Source organism: Cuculus canorus, chromosome 5 (genome assembly GCF_017976375.1).
Source record: "Cuculus canorus isolate bCucCan1 chromosome 5, bCucCan1.pri, whole genome shotgun sequence".
Taxonomy (NCBI): Eukaryota; Metazoa; Chordata; class Aves; order Cuculiformes; family Cuculidae; genus Cuculus; species Cuculus canorus.
Genome location: NC_071405.1, coordinates 32547581 through 32566247, shown reverse-complemented (window position 1 = coordinate 32566247; position 18667 = coordinate 32547581). Strand labels below are relative to the sequence as shown.

General features: G+C 39.7%; 3 protein-coding genes across 4 annotated transcripts in view; 2 read left to right on the top strand and 1 right to left on the bottom strand.

The window, feature by feature from the left end:
* ELP4 (elongator acetyltransferase complex subunit 4) overlaps positions 1-17577 on the bottom strand; it is a 150637-nt gene extending 133060 nt beyond the window's left edge. Inside the window, exons 1-2 of the mRNA XM_054066876.1 lie at positions 17410-17577; positions 9706-9741 (exon numbers count right to left, since the gene is read on the bottom strand). Of these exons, the coding sequence (XP_053922851.1) occupies positions 9706-9741; positions 17410-17539 (166 nt within the window). The 5' untranslated portion in view covers positions 17540-17577. The remainder of the gene's footprint in view (positions 1-9705; positions 9742-17409) is intronic.
* Positions 17578-17590: 13 nt separating this feature from the next.
* The window catches only part of IMMP1L (inner mitochondrial membrane peptidase subunit 1), a 54782-nt gene continuing 53705 nt past the window's right edge, over positions 17591-18667 (top strand). The window contains exon 1 of one of the 2 annotated variants that reach the window (XM_054066857.1): positions 17591-17685. The gene's annotated coding sequence lies outside the window, so the exon portion shown is untranslated. The remainder of the gene's footprint in view (positions 17686-18667) is intronic. The other variant, XM_054066855.1, reaches the window with a different exon arrangement.
* LOC128852247 (spidroin-1-like) lies at positions 17634-18476 on the top strand. Its single transcript, XM_054067169.1, has one exon. The coding sequence runs from the start codon at positions 17634-17636 to the stop codon at positions 18474-18476; it is 843 nt and encodes a 280-aa protein (XP_053923144.1).

Sequence of the window (18667 nt, the reverse complement as noted above, 5' to 3'; positions counted from 1 at the left end):
ATCCCTGTGGGATATTGGTCAAAACATAATTTACTTCCTGCCTTTTTTAATTCCACTTTTAAATTTAGTATTTGAGATTTTTTTTTAAAGGTAAAAGAAATACACTTAAAATTAGGAAAATGTCTATCTTTCATTTCTTTCTTCAGAATAACCCCCAGGGACATGGTGTCAAGACTGCCAACTTTAAGGTTACGGCGAAATACTTATTTAAAAGCTTCCCTTTTGTTAAAGCCAAGAAATTAACTACACATGACTCTGAAGACAGAAAAAAGCAATGTTGCTAAGACAGTAAATTACATAAAACTGGACATTCAAATAAGACGAAGGAAACAGAAGGATCATACTATTCTTGCTACTAGCACTAGCCATTGATACATCCAGCTTATTGCAGAGTCTAATGGTTTTAATAACTCAGATTGTATTAACATAATTTACTTTCCATACTTTAAACCTGCTTAGTTTTAACATTAGCCTTCTAATGTACTTTCAATAACACACTTACCTTTTTTAAAAATAAGTCTGATGAAAAATATGGACAGATCTGTATTGGGAAAAATACAGTGCCAACAAATGCTCCCTCTTGACAGTGCTGGCTTCCTTACTAAAATTTCAGCAGGACTGATTTCCAAAAGCGTTACAGAATGGCATGCTGCAATTTCCTTGAAAGTTTGGAGCTCTTAATTAAATATTTGATATAATTTACTCTCACATGCTTAAAAAGCCATTAATAATGTTACTGAAGAACTGTTTTCCTAGTAATTTGGCTTCATAAATTTTGCTGTGACTGAGGATCAAGGTCCATGCATGAGACTATGATGGAGACAAGACTTGATTCAGATAAAACTGAAGCACTACAGTTGCAGAAGGATAAAGTAAAATTGACACTGTCAAAGTTAAAGTCTCAAGAAGTATCACAGTCTTATTTTGTAAACACAATCTTTGGAGCCTGCTTAGACCTTAAATTGCTTCAACAAAAGTAAAAAAACAAACAAACATGCAGAGTGATTTTCTCTTAAAACTGGAGTCCAGGAACTCAAACAGCTCCTGTCCCTTAATGCTGGTGCTCTCTAGTTATTTATACTTTGATTGCTTACTGCGATATAACTGGTAATATATTATTCATAGTGTATCGACTTCCATGTGCTAATCTCCATTTACGAAGCTCTCAATTTAAGAACCAAAGCCCTCTAGAAATCAAAGCGACAGCATGATACCTACTTACTAATTTTTTTTTTTAATAAAAAATTGTCTGAGCTCCCTGAAAGAGGCTCCTAAGCCTCCCATATAATCACATCACTGCACTGCAGCAGATGTCAGTGCAAGGAGACAATTTTGTTAGATTTTCCTTCCTTTGAACAAAGGAGGAACAGGAACACTAGATGGGTACTATGGAAGGATCCTCATCTGTAACACTTACTTCATTGTTGGTGAATCAAAAATCTTGATTTCTTAACTTTTATCTCCAGGTTAAAGTTCACCGTCATCATTTCAGGCAAAGAAGCACTGAATTGTATTGCATATTGACAGGACTTAACTGACATTTAATGGAGTATAAGCCAAAACCACATTTAATGCAAGTATTTCATGGTTTGTGTGTGTCCCTGCAACTATACAGAGACCTATCCAAGACTGTAACTCCTTTTGTTGAGTGAAAGAAATATTTTTACAGAACAGGACTAATGAGGTTCTTATATTGCCATACCCTTCCAAATCATATTTTGCAAAACAACAAGGAATTTTCAGTTTAGCACATTAGAACATCTACATCTTGTGTAAGGACACAACATTTTAGCACAAGCCTTTCCTTTAGACTTACATTGATTTTCATAACAGTAAACTTACAATAAAAAATGAACTACTGGAGAGTGATCTAAAGACAAAACACCTCATAGTCTGCTATGGTACTCTAAGGATTAAATGTGTCTCAGAAAGCCTTTACAAACAGTGTATCTTGAATTGTTAAAGTCAATGCATCTGTAAGAATCCCTCAGTTCTTCAATTTGTCACATAGAGGATGGCTTTTTATTGATTCATTTCTAGGTCACTAAACTTTTGTGGTATTCAAAAGATCTAAGTGCACCCATATGGGGCTTTTCTGATAGCATCCATTGTACCCTGGCTTCAATAGTTATGTTACTATTCAAAACCATAGGAGTACAGCTTTCTTCTTGTAAATAAACAAACAAATCATTTAGCACAGGTAATTCAGCAGCTCACTGATTACTTTCATAGATAAATTCAAGGAAATACTTTGAAGTATATTTGCTCTCTGATAACACTTGGACTTACTATTTTGTTGGCTAGGATAAATTCTTAACTGTTATCTCTGTTTTTCCAAATGACAGCCATGTCCAAAAGAACTACCTCCATTCTATAAGTGTAGGGAATAGCATATAAATACATTTCAGTCATCCAAGATACTTAAGACAAGGCCAAAATCTTCATTCTTAACCTTGATACTAAAGAGCTGTCTCGTCAGCAGCCTTCATTGTCAACTTTATTTCTAGCTAACAGGGCACATAAATAAGTAAGACGCAGCTGCAGACTCTTTTCTGGGTCCAGTCACCGCAAGTCACACAACAGTCCACAGCTTTCTCTGATTCTTTCTGAACAAAGAGTGTTCTATGGCTAAGTAGCAGGTGAGTAACTAGTGAAGCGTAAAACTATATAAGGAAAAGAGATTATTTACCTAGAAGTTATGCATATTGTCTCCAGGACAAAACCTCTTCTGATCCTATAGATAAGGACATAAATAAAATAGTTTATTGTGATTATTATCCATTGGTCTCTTTCCACACCAGCATGCCTTCACGGCTAATGTAGTCATGAATAAAAGGCAGTATTGTCAGTATTGGTGCAATGAATTCCAACATGTTGAAAACTAAGGATAAAGACCAATTCCTATTTATGGCTCTTTTCACCCCTAGACCACTGAACAGGTAAGAGATTTTCTCAACACCATGATGTATGGACTGTCTGTAGCTACTACTCAGAGAAATCAGTGGGTCATGGAATTAGATACAAAATTTTAAGACACTGGACTTCAGGTAGGGCACAGAAAACAAAGAGAACAGATATGAATGAGGCACTGTAAGCATCTAATTGATATAAAAATTAAGGACAAAGATATCATCTAATTACAGAAATCGACATGTAAACATGTGGCCTTAAGAAAAAACCTCTAGCCATAACTGCTCCCTCTGCAGAGAGGTATTCATTCAGAGGTTCCAAGGGAGGGACAGAGAATAAGCACTATAACTTGGAGAGGAAGTCAGGAACAAAATATATCATAAGGTAACAAAGATGTATAGATCATATTTACAACAGTGGACTTCTAAACACTGGTATATTAAATGGCATGAAGGTCTTCCGAAAAATTCAGAGACAATTTGTAGTATAATTGCTGAAAAGGATGAGTGCTGTAAGAGGCAAAACTAAGACTGTAACAATGTAATGTACAGATAGCTTATCTTTTTTCCTCTGTACAAAGCCTAGACAGGTTGCCCTAAAGCTGCCAAAAGCCTGTCAGAGCCTATCAGTATTGATCATTTTTTCACCAGACTGTTCTATGGTACTGTACTGTGACCTAAGGTGTGTCTTTCTGTGGCTATGAAACATCTCCCTGAATTGCTGCAGGTTATAAAATGCGATTATTTTAATAATCTGAAATTTCATTTAAAAGATACTTTACTAATGTCCACATTTACTAAGCTTGAGGGGATATACCCTGTGTGACTTGCATTTAATTAGCACATGCCAAAGCTGAGTTGTCAAACATGTAAGTTACAATATCTGGCATTTGACCATACTTGAGGAAGGTGAATTCTGGTAACTTGTATTTTGTTCAATTATATTTAGCAAATCACAGTTTTGTACCTCTCTGGAGATAATCTTTTTTAACTTTAGAAAAATAATAAATTCAATTACACTGACAAGTGAAGAGAGCTCTGTACCAGTCAGGTTAAACTGCACGTCTAGCAAAAATAATAGTAGCTAATTAAAGTAGCTGAAACACCTTCAAGGCTTAGAATGTACAAGTAGAAACCTGTTTTTAACTAGACAACTTTAACTTTTAATAACTGATCTCAGCTACCAACAAAGCCCCTCATACTGGTAATCTTTAAAACATTTAGCCATTAATGACCTTGTCAAAACTAGAGCTTCTTAAAGGTATATCAGGATAGGTTCTTATAGGGAACTCAGGACAGACCCTTGGAGTGTGCTGTAACTCACTATGCCCAATGTGTTACACCAACAAGGCTTATATTTAAAAAACAAAGTAACATCATCTTGGAACCTCTTCCAGAGGCTGGCAAAACAGAAATACACCATGCTGAAGTACATGGGAGAGAGGAAAGGGAAAGGAAAGTGTTTTATCCACAGCTGTACTATTTGTTTGTTTCGAAAGAGAAGATCCTTCCAGAAAGCTGATCTTCTGGAACAGTTTAAGGTAAAAGAACAAACACGTGGTCTTGCATTCATATGGAACCAACTGCTTTGATAGCGTTAAAATTCCATTACATGCAGAGTCAAAATGCTTGTTTTACCACTTCTTATAAACCCTGCATAGTAAGACCTTTTGAAATTAAAGTACAAGATAAAATCCAAAACATTCTTGCTATATGAAGAAAACCCAGGAAGTTTCAAGTTCCTCTAGTAGCTAGGATCTTGCAGAAGACTACCATGTGCCTTGACTCTTTAATTCTCATATAAATAAAAGACTGCCAAAAGAATATATTATAGAATTAAGTTCAACTGGAAATCACAATGCTCCTTATTATGAATTAAATTTAAAAAAATCGTGCACTTATATTTGAAATGATATTTTACAGTCTTATCAAGTAACCTGCGCCATTATTACATCTCCAGAACAGAACACAACAGTTTAAACAAATATTTTAATACTCTGAATCTACTATTACTTGGTTAAATTAACCAAGATAATGTGTCAAATAATGAAGATGAGCATTTAATTTGCAAAGGGAGCTAAGCTAAAAGTAATGCAATTTATTCTTGCCTTAGAGAACGTTGAAGGAAGGGAGAAGAATTTAACCTTTTTATAACACTTGGAGTACAACACAGAAAGATCTTCCTAGGAGGTTTATCACTGACAGCTTCAATCCTGTATAATATTAAGCTTGCCTGGACTAATCTCATGACAGAATTTTTTTTTTTGTATACTGACAGGATATTCTAACAATGCAGGTACAATTCTACCTGCACCAACTTTAAAAATTGGTCTGAAATCTTTTAGACTAATGAGTCATGAATAAATATAGTTCTTACTTTAAGACATTTTGTATATAATTATAAGTTTCAAAATAATATATGGCAAGTCTTGTCTGGGAAAAAAAAAATTAACTTTCACATCTAAGAGAGATTCTCCTTCGTGCTTCTGTGAAGCTAAGCTTAATATCATGTGACAAAAACCCAACCAACATAGGGGATAAGTAAATTAAAACCCATCACTGAGTATTGTCAGCTATACACTCTAAGGAGGAGGAAAAAAAATGCAGGTAAAATCCTATCATTTTCAAATCATTAAGTCTCGTCATCAGCTCTCTGCCTTTGTACTTGCTTCATCTAGTGCCAGTAAGGTGAGGTCAAATGGACAGCTAACCCTATGCTCAACAGCAGCCAAAAGCAGATATCTAGGAAGAGTTGGCAAGAACTGAACAGCCAAGTCTGATCCTTCACCCAAGCACTTGCTCACCCTCCCATCATCTGTAGCTCCAGGACTTCCTTAGCTGGACTTGTTATCTACTAACTTAGTCAGGCTTTTGCTTCCATCAAATCGCCCGGTTTCCCAGTAAGACTATGATTTTTTTTTTTTTTTTTTTTAAATTCACAACATCCTATGGTGAAGTATTCCACCACTTAATTGCATTCCACTGAAGAATACATTTCTTTTATTTGATGATCGTTTCCAGCTAGTACATTCATTTGATGCCACCAATTCATCTACTGGAAGAGGCCGCGAATATTGTAAAGGGAAGACAAAACAACACTCATCTAGTTTCATAATCTCTGTTCTGTGTAAAATATGATAGGTTTCAACATTTTTTTTCCTCTTCCTTTGTCCATAGCAAGACTGAAGCTCTTCTCAAAACGAGTGAGAAAAGCAAGATCTTAATTGAAAGCAATAAGAGACAAAACTTCTATAATTCTTCTTGAATTCTCAGAAATTTGGGTGAAATTTAATGAGAAAATCAAGCTTAACTAGCACCTTCTGCCTTGAAAAAGCCCATGTAATTTCTCTCCTAGTCCTCACTGTGCAGTCCTCTAGTTCCCTTGTGCTGGCTCTGGCTAATCTTGCACATTAGCGAGCTGATTCCAGCCACCGGACAGACAGAAAAGTCTCCACTCTTTAACTGGGTGAGTTTTCTCTCAACTCGGAGAGCTGAGAGTTGAAAAACACTAATGCCAGCTCAAGGAACAATAAGATTGCACAGCCAAGAACAGGGAGAAGGATTTGGACAACTTCTTTCAGCAAAGTGAACTGCTGTATCAATTCAGTTTTCTCAAAAAATCTCAACTGAAATGGTAGTCATTACATAGACGGGGGCCAATAGGGCATTAGGTAACATTGGTTATTTTTTGTGGCAGGCAATAATTCAAATTTCTTAATCTGCACCACAACATGCACTAATTTATACAATCCATGTAAAAGTCAGTATTTTCTAAGATTCAGTGAGACAGCAATACCTCTCTCTAACGATGCATAAAATGTAGAAATAAAAACTAGCCTTAAAGTAACAATGAGCCGTAACAAGAGCAATTATCTTGCTCACTGGCTAACAGAAAATGCTGTTCAGCCTCTAGTGAAGGTTCACATGGGCCCTACACCATCAAAAGATAACATGATATAATCCCAATAGTGGCTAAACAGATTCCAAATAAGTTCACCCCAAATCTCACTCTTAGGTTCTTTACGGCTGAGGATAATTCAAAATATTATAACAATTTAAAATATTTTAACAAAAATTCTAGATACAATACAGACCAGTCTCCCAAGCGATGGCTCCCATACCACAGTGAAAGTAAAACACAGATAAAATGTTGGGACCACACTGTTTTAATCCCTTTCAGAAAATGACTGAAAGTTACTGATTAAATCTTTCTTAAGGCTGAAAAGCAACACTGAATGGCTGCTAGCCTACAGGTGCCTATCACTACAGACGGGATGGTTTTGTCTTTGCTTATATTTCATGCCAATGAAATCTAAACAACATTAATAGAACTACTTTCAAGTGATTGGGAAACTAAACTTCTTGGAAGTAAAAAGCCTACTTCAGAACATCGAGAAGGATACAATGGGAAGGATGCAATGGCAGTCTCTTAAGTTGTGAAGCTAGTTTGCATTATAAACACCAAGAATGTGTATTAGAAATCAACACAGAGTATGGTTCCTAGCTTTGACTACATGGATGCTGTTTGAAATAGTGTCAGAAGCACTAGTAAAGTGCAGATAAAAGGCATGTCCTGCTTACCATTTATCCACAAGTTCATTAACTCAGACAGAAACATTATTCAACACACCAGCTGCTACTTACTATCTTTGTTTTCTTCTGAGCTATAGTTCAAGGTCTGCAATTCAGCAACTCCTCCAACTGCATTCAAGAGCAGAAAATGTATTTGTATTTTCTAATCTTCCAGTTTCTTCTTTCCTTCACTGTCCTCTACCAATTCTCATAAACTAACAGTTCTAACACTTCATCAGTGAGCTCTTAAAACACTGTGGAAGCAGAATGTATTTGAAACCACATGAATCACCTATGCATATACCACTCTGCTTTTTCCCTAGGCAAGCCTGAAATCTAGTCACTGTTCCCAATTATGCTACTCATGAGATTTCAGCACTCTGTCTTGGTAAAGATAAATACAAAATATTTTACAATTTTCTCTTTTCTCAATATCAATTATGACTGCCTTTTCCACTTAGACAAGTGACTGGCTAGCCCTTCTCTTGGGCTTCTCTTAACTATCAAAGTACTTAAGAAAAATCTGTATTACCCTTGATAATTCTTGCTAGTTTTATCTTACTCTGTACTTGAGGCTTTCAGATTTTGTCTGTACACATTCATTTCACAATTTTGCACTGATTCTTAACAATCTGTAAGGCATTCAAAAGCTTGGTATTTAGCCAATACGGTGGCTTAGTACACTTTCTGTCTTCTGCAATGAGAAACTGGCATTTTAATCTTTAATAGCACCTTGTTTACTTTTATCTTCCAGATTTTACTAACCAATTTCAAATCTATTGACAGTTGCCTTCTTGTAATCAATTTAACTTATAATAATAAATTTATTTTTAAGGCTTTAATGTAGGTTTTTCTTTGCACTTAATATGCAGGCACTCAGACATTGCTTGCTGTATCTCAAATAGCTTTGCAATATGATATACATTGTCACCACTCCTACAAATAAGGAAATTGAGGTACTTTACCTCTTATTCAGTGGGAGAAAAACAATCGTACAACTTTGAAGACTCCAGTAGTTCAGGGAAACTGCAATGACTGGAATGCTAAGAGCTAGATCTGTTGTCCCTCGGTTCCTAGTTTTCTGCTCCAGCAACTTGGTATCAAAAAGTAGTATTTAAATTGTTTTACTATTTAAGATGTGAACTGAGATTACAAATAGAGATGTTTTCCACAAAACTACAGGTGCTTCTCTAATACCTTTTCATTTTCTCCCTGTAATATCAGTTGTTTTTGCTAGGAATATAACAAGCTTGAAAGTTTCTCGTAAGACTAATGGATCTTAATTTGATAAACATTTAAGATAGGAAAAATCCCACATTTCTATCATCATTCAGCCCTTACATAATTTAGAAGTAGTGTTGTATTCTTAGAGCCCCAAGTTAATGGATTTGACAAATCAGATGGTATCTTTCGGTATATTTCTCTTCTGCAGAAATATGGTATATTTCTCTTCTGCAACAATGATCATCTTTACTTCCATGCTGAAACTTGTAAGCACTTACAAGACTAACCTGTTGGAAGTTAGTCTTCCCTCACAATGGTGGTTTTGGCTGCCATGCTTAAACTGAAGGAGCTGGGAAGTGTTTCCTGTCTCTAAGGTCCAGTACATACCATGGGAATATTAAGACAAGACGTGTGTATACAATAGTCCTCTTACCCTTTGCTACACTTTAAACAGAAAAGGAAAGCTGGGCATCTCAGCTGCAACAGAGACACAGTACAGTCCACACAGAGAGCTTCAAGGTAGTCTGCAAAGGGAATTCTGTTGCAATCTATGAAATGTCTCAGTGTGCCTCATCCACATCCTGACAGAAAGCAGGCTTACATCAGCTTTATCCTAGTTGATTCCAGCAATCAAAAGACTAAAAGATTCTGCATTTCATATCCCAAGAAAGCCAAGTTTAAAAAAAGAAAGTTTAAAAAAATCTTTGAAAATTTTCCTAAAAAGTCCTAAAATTTACTAAATACTCTGCTTTCAAACAGCATTTGACAGTGTTTTTCTTGGAAGCTCAGCCTGTCTAGAAGTTTTTGAACCACCTCCAGTAATTCTTGAAATAGACAACAGGCTACTCTGAAGGCTATCCAAAGCGAAGGGGCCTGAGAGTTATACTTCTTAAAGTCTGAGTTTAAAAAATGATGAAAAGACCAGTTATTTGATAAATACATTGAAACCAGCAACATATAGCAGAATATGATTTAAAGTATCTATATATTCTATACTAACCAATAAGAAGAAGGGTTCCAACAGCTACGCCTCCACCTGGAAACAAAACAAAATGAAGAACAAAGTAAGAGTACATATTAATACTATGTTAGAGAACAATTAAGTTTTCTTAGTTTATAAGTCAAAGAAAGGTGATAACAGGGAATTTAAAAATATAAAAGTGAACAACATTTTAATTACCTTTGCAATACTTCCTACAATTCTCTATTATGAAATAATTATACATTACATGTAATTATATATTACACGTTACAATTACTTTCACAAGATACTGTACTATCATCATTGTGGTAAAAAGATCCTGCAGAGCTCTACGCAACTATGCTCAAGTACTGCAATAGTGATGTATGGCCTAAGCCAGCAAATATTTACTTCGATGAATCGAGTGAGTAAACACTCTCCAAACTAAGTCTGTGTTAATCACTACAACGTGAAGGTCCTTTGTACCAAGAAGCATGCATGTAAAGCGAACTACTAAGAGGCTAGGAAATTCACAGCCAGGTCAATCAGGCAAGACTCTGGCTCCACTGGTTTTCATCTTATTATTGAAAACAGACATGACAATAAGGCATGTAAGATTCCACCCAATGAAACCCACACTGACAGATCATAAACATCATAACCTGCATCTGAAAAAAAATCCAGTATTAAAGCCTTTTACAGTATGTCTTGGACATAAAAACAACTCTATGAATGCAGCTGATTAAAATATTTGTTCAAAATTAAAAATAAATTTTGACAGATTTATACATTGCTGCTATTATTTTTCTTTTCTCTTTTTGCTTAAACAATTACAATCAATGCTTATGTTCTGATAACAAACGACTGAATGAATAATACACAGAATGCTCTGAAAACGTTTTAATACATGGATTCTTATCCCATTGTTCTCAACAGTGTGGAGGATTGGAAAAAAATTATCTATGAACTCCCATTCTGACTGCTTTATTTCCTCCTTAAAGAGACAGCAAGCATTATTACATAAAGTCAGTTTAAATAGTTGTCACAAGAAGGAATTTTAACACAGACAGTAAAGAGTAGTTCATATTTTATTTCAGGTGAAGAGTAATCTGTTCTATAATCTGAATTCCAAGACTGAAAATAATGGAATAACTCAAAATCAGACTACAAATATTTTGTAGTACAATCACATAAGACTGTGACAGGAAAGCTCAAAATTCTTGGAAGCGTTCTGGTGGCCATATGTAACTAGCCTGGTGCAGTGCTGTGCAGTAAGGAAACTGTAGCACGTCTCCTGCAATTACCTACTGTTTTAGAAGCAATTTAGGAGCAAACTGAATCAGCACAATACCCAAAGTTCTTAATAAAAGAAGTCAATGCCAGACTACATAGATGGACTCTTGTGAACAGGATAATAATTCAGTCTATCAATTTAAGAGCTCATTAAACTTCAGTTGAAATTGATTCCAATAGGGACTGGATCAACTTACTGATCTTTAGCTCTGCTAGTGGGACTACGAATATCTGTGGCACCTGTAATGTTAACACATAACCAGAAGGAACAGAAAGAGCAACTTTCTCTCCCATAGACCAAAAAATGCTCACACTGTTGCATAACAACACCTGAATTGAAATGACAACAGTATCACTTAGTTATGATGTCATGATGTACCAGAATTCTAGCGGTACATCGCAGTGCAAATGTTTGGTCAGCTACTGATTTCATAGCTGTAGTTCAGCACATCACATTAAGCTGTGCTCCTGAGTCAAGATGTACAAACACCTCAATATGGTAAGCTTATTAAGTAATCGAGCATTTCCTAGGTATTTACAAAAACCCCAACTATAAATACTGTTTATCAGAAAGTAAGAATCACTCATGAAATCACCAAGTTCTAATCCACCAATATTTGTTTCATTTTATTTGTTCCAGAGATAAATGCAAATGAACCCAAAAGATGGACTATGAATGAAAGGAGAAAATAAGACCATAATCGGAAAACATAGTGATGGCTGATACAAAGTATGCTTCCAATATTCACCTCATTCAATTGCTCAGGGAGATAGAACACATGGGTAACTAACAACAGTTGTTTAAGACCAACACATGTTCTATAAAGTACATAGAAAAAAATAGCAACAAATAACAAGATTTTACAAAATCATAGCTGGACATAGGAAAGATATCGAAACAGCCATAAATAACGCATTACCTCAAGAACTTAAAAACTCAATTATAAAAATCTCACTTGTAGCCACCACAGAAAGAGTGCCTTCTGCTTTTAAACTGCTTGCACAAGAAGGAATTTGTCGATCAGTATGTCAGCGTAGAAAAAATTCTCACAAGCTGTATTTTCAGATCATCAATTGTACCACCTGTTTCTACAAGCCAGAATCGTAATATATGTGCACATAACTTGGTTGCTAAAGGCAAACTTGGGTCAGAGGATTCACTTTACATTATCAAATGTATTCTATTAGATGGAATGTAAAACTATTGCAGTCACCATGGCTAAATACACATATTACAATGAGCAACAATAATAGTAAATTAAGCAAAAAACAGACAACAGGAAAAAGTAGCAGGAACACTGATAGAATCAAAAGGAAGAGGTAAAAACTCCCAGTTCCCTAAGAAAACTGCTGTGAACTTGTAATTCTTTCTTATTTGGCTACTTTTATTTTTCTCTGCCAGTATCTAAGGCAGTACTCCATGTAAACGACTAAGTAAGACTGGAAACTTTCTGCATTGCTATGTACAGCAGTGAGATGTAAGACCTTAAGGACAGAAACACAACCAGCTTTGCAACTTGAGAAGTGTCCCAATTGTTTTCAAAGCATATCTGTCACCTTTTTCAAGCAGCTTGAAAGAAACCATTTAATACCAAGCATGTGATGGTAGTATGACACAATAGGTACAGCCTGCTACAGCTCATTACAGATAGCTGCTTTGGCACAAATGAGGCGTATATGGTCTACAAACCTTGAAAGTAAACTTGAATATAAAGCCTGGAGATGCAATAAGGACCTTAATGGTAAAGTGGAATTGAAATCCAGCACATATCTACGACTTATTTTTGAAAAGAAATGCATTTATAAGGAAGAGCTGGCTATCAACAATACTGTAACAAATCAGCCAGTAGCTGATAAAAGAAATTCCTCCAAGTATCCTCTGCCTCTTCCGCTCTTCAAAAGTTTCTAGTGAAATCTGTGGGATAATACTGTGCTTTCCCTTACTCGCAGTTATTCATAAGCTATACCTTCATGTCTGGCAAATAACACCATATCAGGGTTGCCACCTCCAGACAAGGCAAAGTCAAATCCACACGCCAAGTGTCAGAACAAGAAGACCATGCCTAGTGACCATTAAAAAATATGTCTGTCTATGAAAAATACCAGACTAAAACATTTTATAGTAACTTCTATTGGTAATTTACGCAAACAGGTTTGTCCTCAGTCCCTGGTGACAATAAAATTAAATACTTTTTACAGTCAACTATTTAACTGCTAGTGGGCAAGGTGAAAGAAAAAATATAATAGCTCTCCTTAAGAAACACATAAAAACCATTCTGCAAAGCCTTTACGAAGCATTTCCACACACACAAGAAGGACATGAAGGAGACCAAGTACAATACTTCTACAGTCACCAGCACAATGGGCTGCATCAACAGAAACTCAGCCAGTTGGTCAAGGGATGTGACTACTGTCCTTTACTCAGCACTCACTAGATCACATCTGGAATACAATCTCCAGCTTTGGGCCCTTGAATACAAAAAAGAAGTAAACTTAAGTGAGTCAAACAGAGGAGAGCTGAGATGAGGCAAATGACCCAAGAGGAGTGGCTGAAGGCACTGGGCTTGTTTAACCTGGAGAAGAGAGGAAGAGTTAATAGCAGCCCATCAGTATCTAAGAGAAGCTACTGAGAAGACAGTTGATCTCTTTGATAAGGTGCACAGCGGGAAGGCAAGAAACAATAGGCATAAATTGAAACAGGAAAAGTTCCAAGTGGATACAAGATAAAAAAAAATACCTACAAAGATAACTAAGCACTGGACTGGTTTGTCTATTGTGAAATCTCTGCCACTGCAGATTTCTGAGACTGAACTAGACTAAGCCCTGAACAACCAACTCTGAAATCAGTGCTGAGCCTGATTTAAGGTTGCAGTAGATGAATTTCTAAGGTCCTTCCCTCCTCAGTCTCCCAAAATAAGGATTCTGTACATGTCCACCTAGCTCAGTGGTCTGTACAAAAATGTCTAATACCTGGTATCAATGGGAATTTTATGATAGCACAGCATGTTTGGCAAGAGTCTTTCCAGGCCTACCCACCTAGCCTCCAGAAATCAGTGACATAAGAGCTAGGAGGTTACCAAGGACTTAACATAGGAATGGATAGTCTTCCAGTTCTTCAAAGATGACACAACCGAAACCAATATTTTAGAAGTATTTTCAAAAGCTGCTATTCCTATGGTTGAAGAACCTTCTTGATGTTCAAGCGTAAAACTTGTTAAAGTCAGGAAATTGCTGAACATTTAAAAGATAAAGAAAAGGTACTTTGGAATGGATCCTGGGCTTACTGGAAGAAGTGCTCCCAGTTTCCATAACAAACCACTAATTCTGTTAGCAAGAAGCTGGACATTTAGGTGATTGCCACCAGGGGAACTATATACATCTTCTGATCCACGCTGTGCAAAAGCCACTGTTTATAAAAGGAAATATGAAGAACTGGAATATTCAATACAAATCTTGTAATTGTGCAATCAAAGGGTTTCCCAAATTACACTCACTTAATGAAATTCTCTCTCAAGGAGGAAGAGCTTTCTCCACAAGGATGCCAATCTCTGATGAACGTGCAAGTGTTCCCTACCAGACAGACAGACAAAGATATAGAAGCTGGGATTCTTCTTAAGATACATAGGCTGCAAAAACTTCTTTATAAAGTGGATACAACTTTTACATTATCATTACTCACATAGAATATCCTTAGAAAGAAAAGTGGTATATTCCTATATTCCATGTAGTCCTGCAGGAAGCGATGAACAAAGCTAAAGCCAAGCCTTCCTCACATAAATGTAGGTCCATCTATATACACTGAAGATGTACTGCAACTGTATCAGTAGTTAGTAGAAGGATCACGCAGCCCTGCTGCATACAGATAAAACTTGCTGTTTATAGCTGTGAAATGAATTAGTTCCCAGTTATAGAACCACAGAATGATTTGGGTTGGAAAGGACCTTAAGGATCATCCAGTTCCATGCCCCCCTGCCATGGGCAGGGACACTTTCCACTAGATCAGGTTGCTCAAATCCAAGCAAATGTTGCTAGTTCATGCCACAGATGACAATACACCAATAGTCACAATGGATCTGAGCAAAGAAGTATCTAGCATCTTGGCACTGAGAGAATGCAAAAGGAAACACACAGATAGCAAGAACAGCATCACATCAGTGTCACTTATCCAAACGGGGCATTTATGACAATGTCCAGTGGTGAGCGACACAGAAAAGACACACTGAGAGTCCAGCTTTATGGTCAAACAAATCCTAAAACCTGTCACACCTAACCATCAAATGGTTTGGGTTGGAAGGGACCTTAAAGATCATCCAGTCCCAGGACACCTCCCACTGGACCGAGCTGATCAATACCCCAGCCGACCTATATAACTATATATAGGTTTGCACAACTATAACTGGCCTTGAACACTTCCAGGGAGAGGGCATCCATGACTTCTTTGGGCAACCTGTGCCAGTGCCTCATCACCCTCCTTGTGAAGAATTTCTTCCTAATCTTCCCCCTTCCTATTTAAAGCCATCCCCCCTCGTCCTATCACTCCATGGCCCTGTAAAAAGTCCCTCCCTGGCTTTTTAAGAATCAGAACTACACCACATTCAGCCATAAATTAATTCAGCAATCATGTTATTCAAACCCAAAAACTACAGACCCTTGAAATATGACAGCAAAGTAAATTTAGAGTCACTTCCCACTCCAGAAAGTTATGGAAGGAGACTGATCATCCTCTACACCCCATTGCCAACAAGCGCCTTCCCCATTCAAGGCCAGGTTGGATGAGGCTTTGAGCAACGTGGTTGAGTTGAAGATGTCCCTGCTCAGGACCAGAAGACCTTCAGAGTCCCTTCCAACCCAAACCATTCTATGATTTTATTAAATGGATTTAAACAAGCCATGAAGGTCAACGGTCCTTCAGGCTGCAAAGATATCACTTTTGGTAGGTGGGAAACAGATCCTGTTTTGCCTCTTTTCTTCCCCCTATCCTGGGAATGCAGGGAGGGAGGAAAATCCTGCGGGAGTCGCTGCAGGTTAGGGGAGGTAAATAGCTTGGGTTAGAAGGGACTTTGAAGATCATCCAGTCCCAAACCCCCTGCCATGGGCAGGGAAACTCCTTAACATATAAAGAAGCTTGGCAGGAAGTAAAATAAATGTAATTGCACCAGGTAGGAAGACCTAATACTGAAACTTCACACTCCTGAGCTTGAATTTGATGTGAAGGCAAAACTTCCAAGTTCAATACTGTTAACACATTGTTGCTCTTGCTGTTCAGATCTAATTTTTTTTTTGATGTATCTGAAATACCAACAGATTAAAAACAAATACACAAGTTCTCGTGATAGTGGCTCTTCTATGTGCTCATTAGGGATTGCTCCTAAATTCAGAGTACTGAAAAGTGCTGTTTTACAAAGCAGCCATACCATACGTTTTTATCAAGACAAAAAACACTTTAATTTCTTTGTATGTATCAGGAACAGAAAAGGAAACACTAAATTCAGATATCCACCAGTTTTTACATACACTCAGTTTAAGGCGGGTGGTTGCTGCCATGTTCAAGGCCACTGGCTGATCACAGAATCACAGAACAGTTTGGGTTGGAAAGGACCTTAACAAACATCCAGTTCCACCCCTGTGCCAAGGGCACGAACACCTCCCACCAAACCAGGCTGCCCAAGGCCCCATCCAACCTGGCCTTGAACATCTCCAGGGATGGGGCAGCCACAGCTTCTTTGGGCAACCTGGGCCGGTGCCTCCCCACCCTCATTGTGAAGAAATTCCTCCTTATGCCTAGTCTAAATCTGCCCCTCTCTGGTTTATACCCACTGCCCCACATCTTATCACTACAAGCCTTTGTAAACAGCCCCTCCCCAGCTTTCTTGTAGCCCCTTCGGGTACTGGAAGGATGTCCATAAATAGCTAATAAAAAGTAAAGGACACCCCAATCTTCCAAAACATGCAAAATAACTTTCTGTATTATTAGTAACTGATTCATCCATAAATACTAGTGAAGCACATAAGTTACACTCAAAGCAACTATTTTTGCTATAGCCCTTGACTAATGGCACAGTCCAGAACCATCCTATTGGTGGGAGATCTTCCTTCCAAGGGAGAGACCTTAAGCCCAGATTTATTACAGATGTGCAGCTATTTCCAAACCAGAGAGCGACTCCCAAGCACACTGACAGACCTTGTTACAGGATTACATTAAAACCGTTAGGAAAAAAGGACGGTTTACAAACACTTTTTGCTTCCGGGCAGACACAGTGAAGCTCTTGGCAACCCGTGCCAGCGCCTCACCACCCTCGTAGCGAAGAAATTCCTCTTTATGTCTAGTGTCTCTGCCCCTCTCCAGTTTACACCCATCGCCCCTAGTCGTATCACCACAAGCCTTTATCGGCAACCCCTCCCCAGCTGTGCGGCAGCCCCTCAGGCACTGGCAGGTCGCTCCCCACGCACCTAGCACCGAGTCCAGCGCGGGGAGCCCGCAGGAAAGCAGCAGCTGCCCGTGGCGCGGGGACGGCCGAGTGCCCGGCAGCGCGGCCAGGCGCCCGCCAGCCGCAGCCTTCCGCTGGAAGCTGGTGGCCATCGCGGGGGCGAGGGGACGCTGGGAAGGAGTCGAGCCTTTCGCCCCGCTAATGGGAGAGCGACGCGGGGAGCGCGTGGGCCAATAGGGAGACGCGATGTTCGCACGTCCCGCGCTGGGGGGGCGGGGAGAGTGGTGTGAGAGCGGAGGTGAGCGCTGGGGACGGTGGCGGCGGGGGTACGGGGGGCATGGAGCTCCCGGGGCTGAGGGGGGCCTGGAATCCCAGCCGGTGTCTGTGGGACGCGGGGGTCCCGGAGCTCCGGCCGGGGCTGAATGGGGTCTTGGAATCCCGGAGCTCCGGCTGGGGCTGGGGCGGGTCCGGGAGTCCCAGAGCTCCGACTGTGGGTTTTGGGAGTCCTGGAGCTCCGGCGGGGTCTTGAGGGGTGTCCTGGAATCTTGGCTGGGCCTGGGATGGGATCCTGGAGTCCCGGAGCTGGGGCTGGGGGGGAGGGGGTCTAGGGTTCCTGGGACTCTAGTGGGGTCTCGGGGTGGTTCCTGGAATCCCCGAGCTCTGGCTGGGGCCGGTGGGGTACTGGAATCGTGGAGCTGCAGTCGGGACTGGGACGGTCCGGGGGTCCTGGGGCTCCGGCCGAGGGTGGGGAGAGTGCGGGGTCTTGGGGCTTTGGCCGGGGCTGGGGGTGTTCTGGAATCCCGGCCAAGCCTGGGATGGGGTCTCAGGGGTCCCGGAGCTTTGGCCGGGGCTGGGATAGGTTCTGGGGTTCCTGGTGATCTAGATGAGGCTGGGATGGGGTCTGGGGGTCTCGGCGGGGGGTGGAGGTTCCTGGGGTCCCGAAGCTCCGAATGGGGCTGGGATGAGATCCTGGAACCCCGGAGCTTTGGCTGGGGCTGGTCCGAGGGTTCTGGAATCCTGGCCGGGGATGGGCTGCGGTCCGGGAGCTCCGGCGGATCTTGGGGGAGTTGTGGAATCCCGGAGCTCTGACTGGGGATGGGATGAGGTCCGGAGTTCCCGGAGCTCCGGCCGGGAGTGGGGCGTCCTGCAATCCTGGAGCTCCATCCGGATCTGGGCTGAGCGCAGGGTCTTGGAGCTTTGGCCGGGGCTGGGCTGGTGTCCGGTGGTCCCGGCTGGGGCTGGGATGGGGGGAGCGGGGGTCCCGGAGCTCTGGCAGGGTC

What these genes read in the sequence shown, in the direction of transcription:
- LOC128852247 (XM_054067169.1), top strand. Translation starts at nt 17,634, where the DNA reads ATGTTCGCACGTCCCGCGCTGGGGGGGCGGGGAGAGTGGTGTGAGAGC.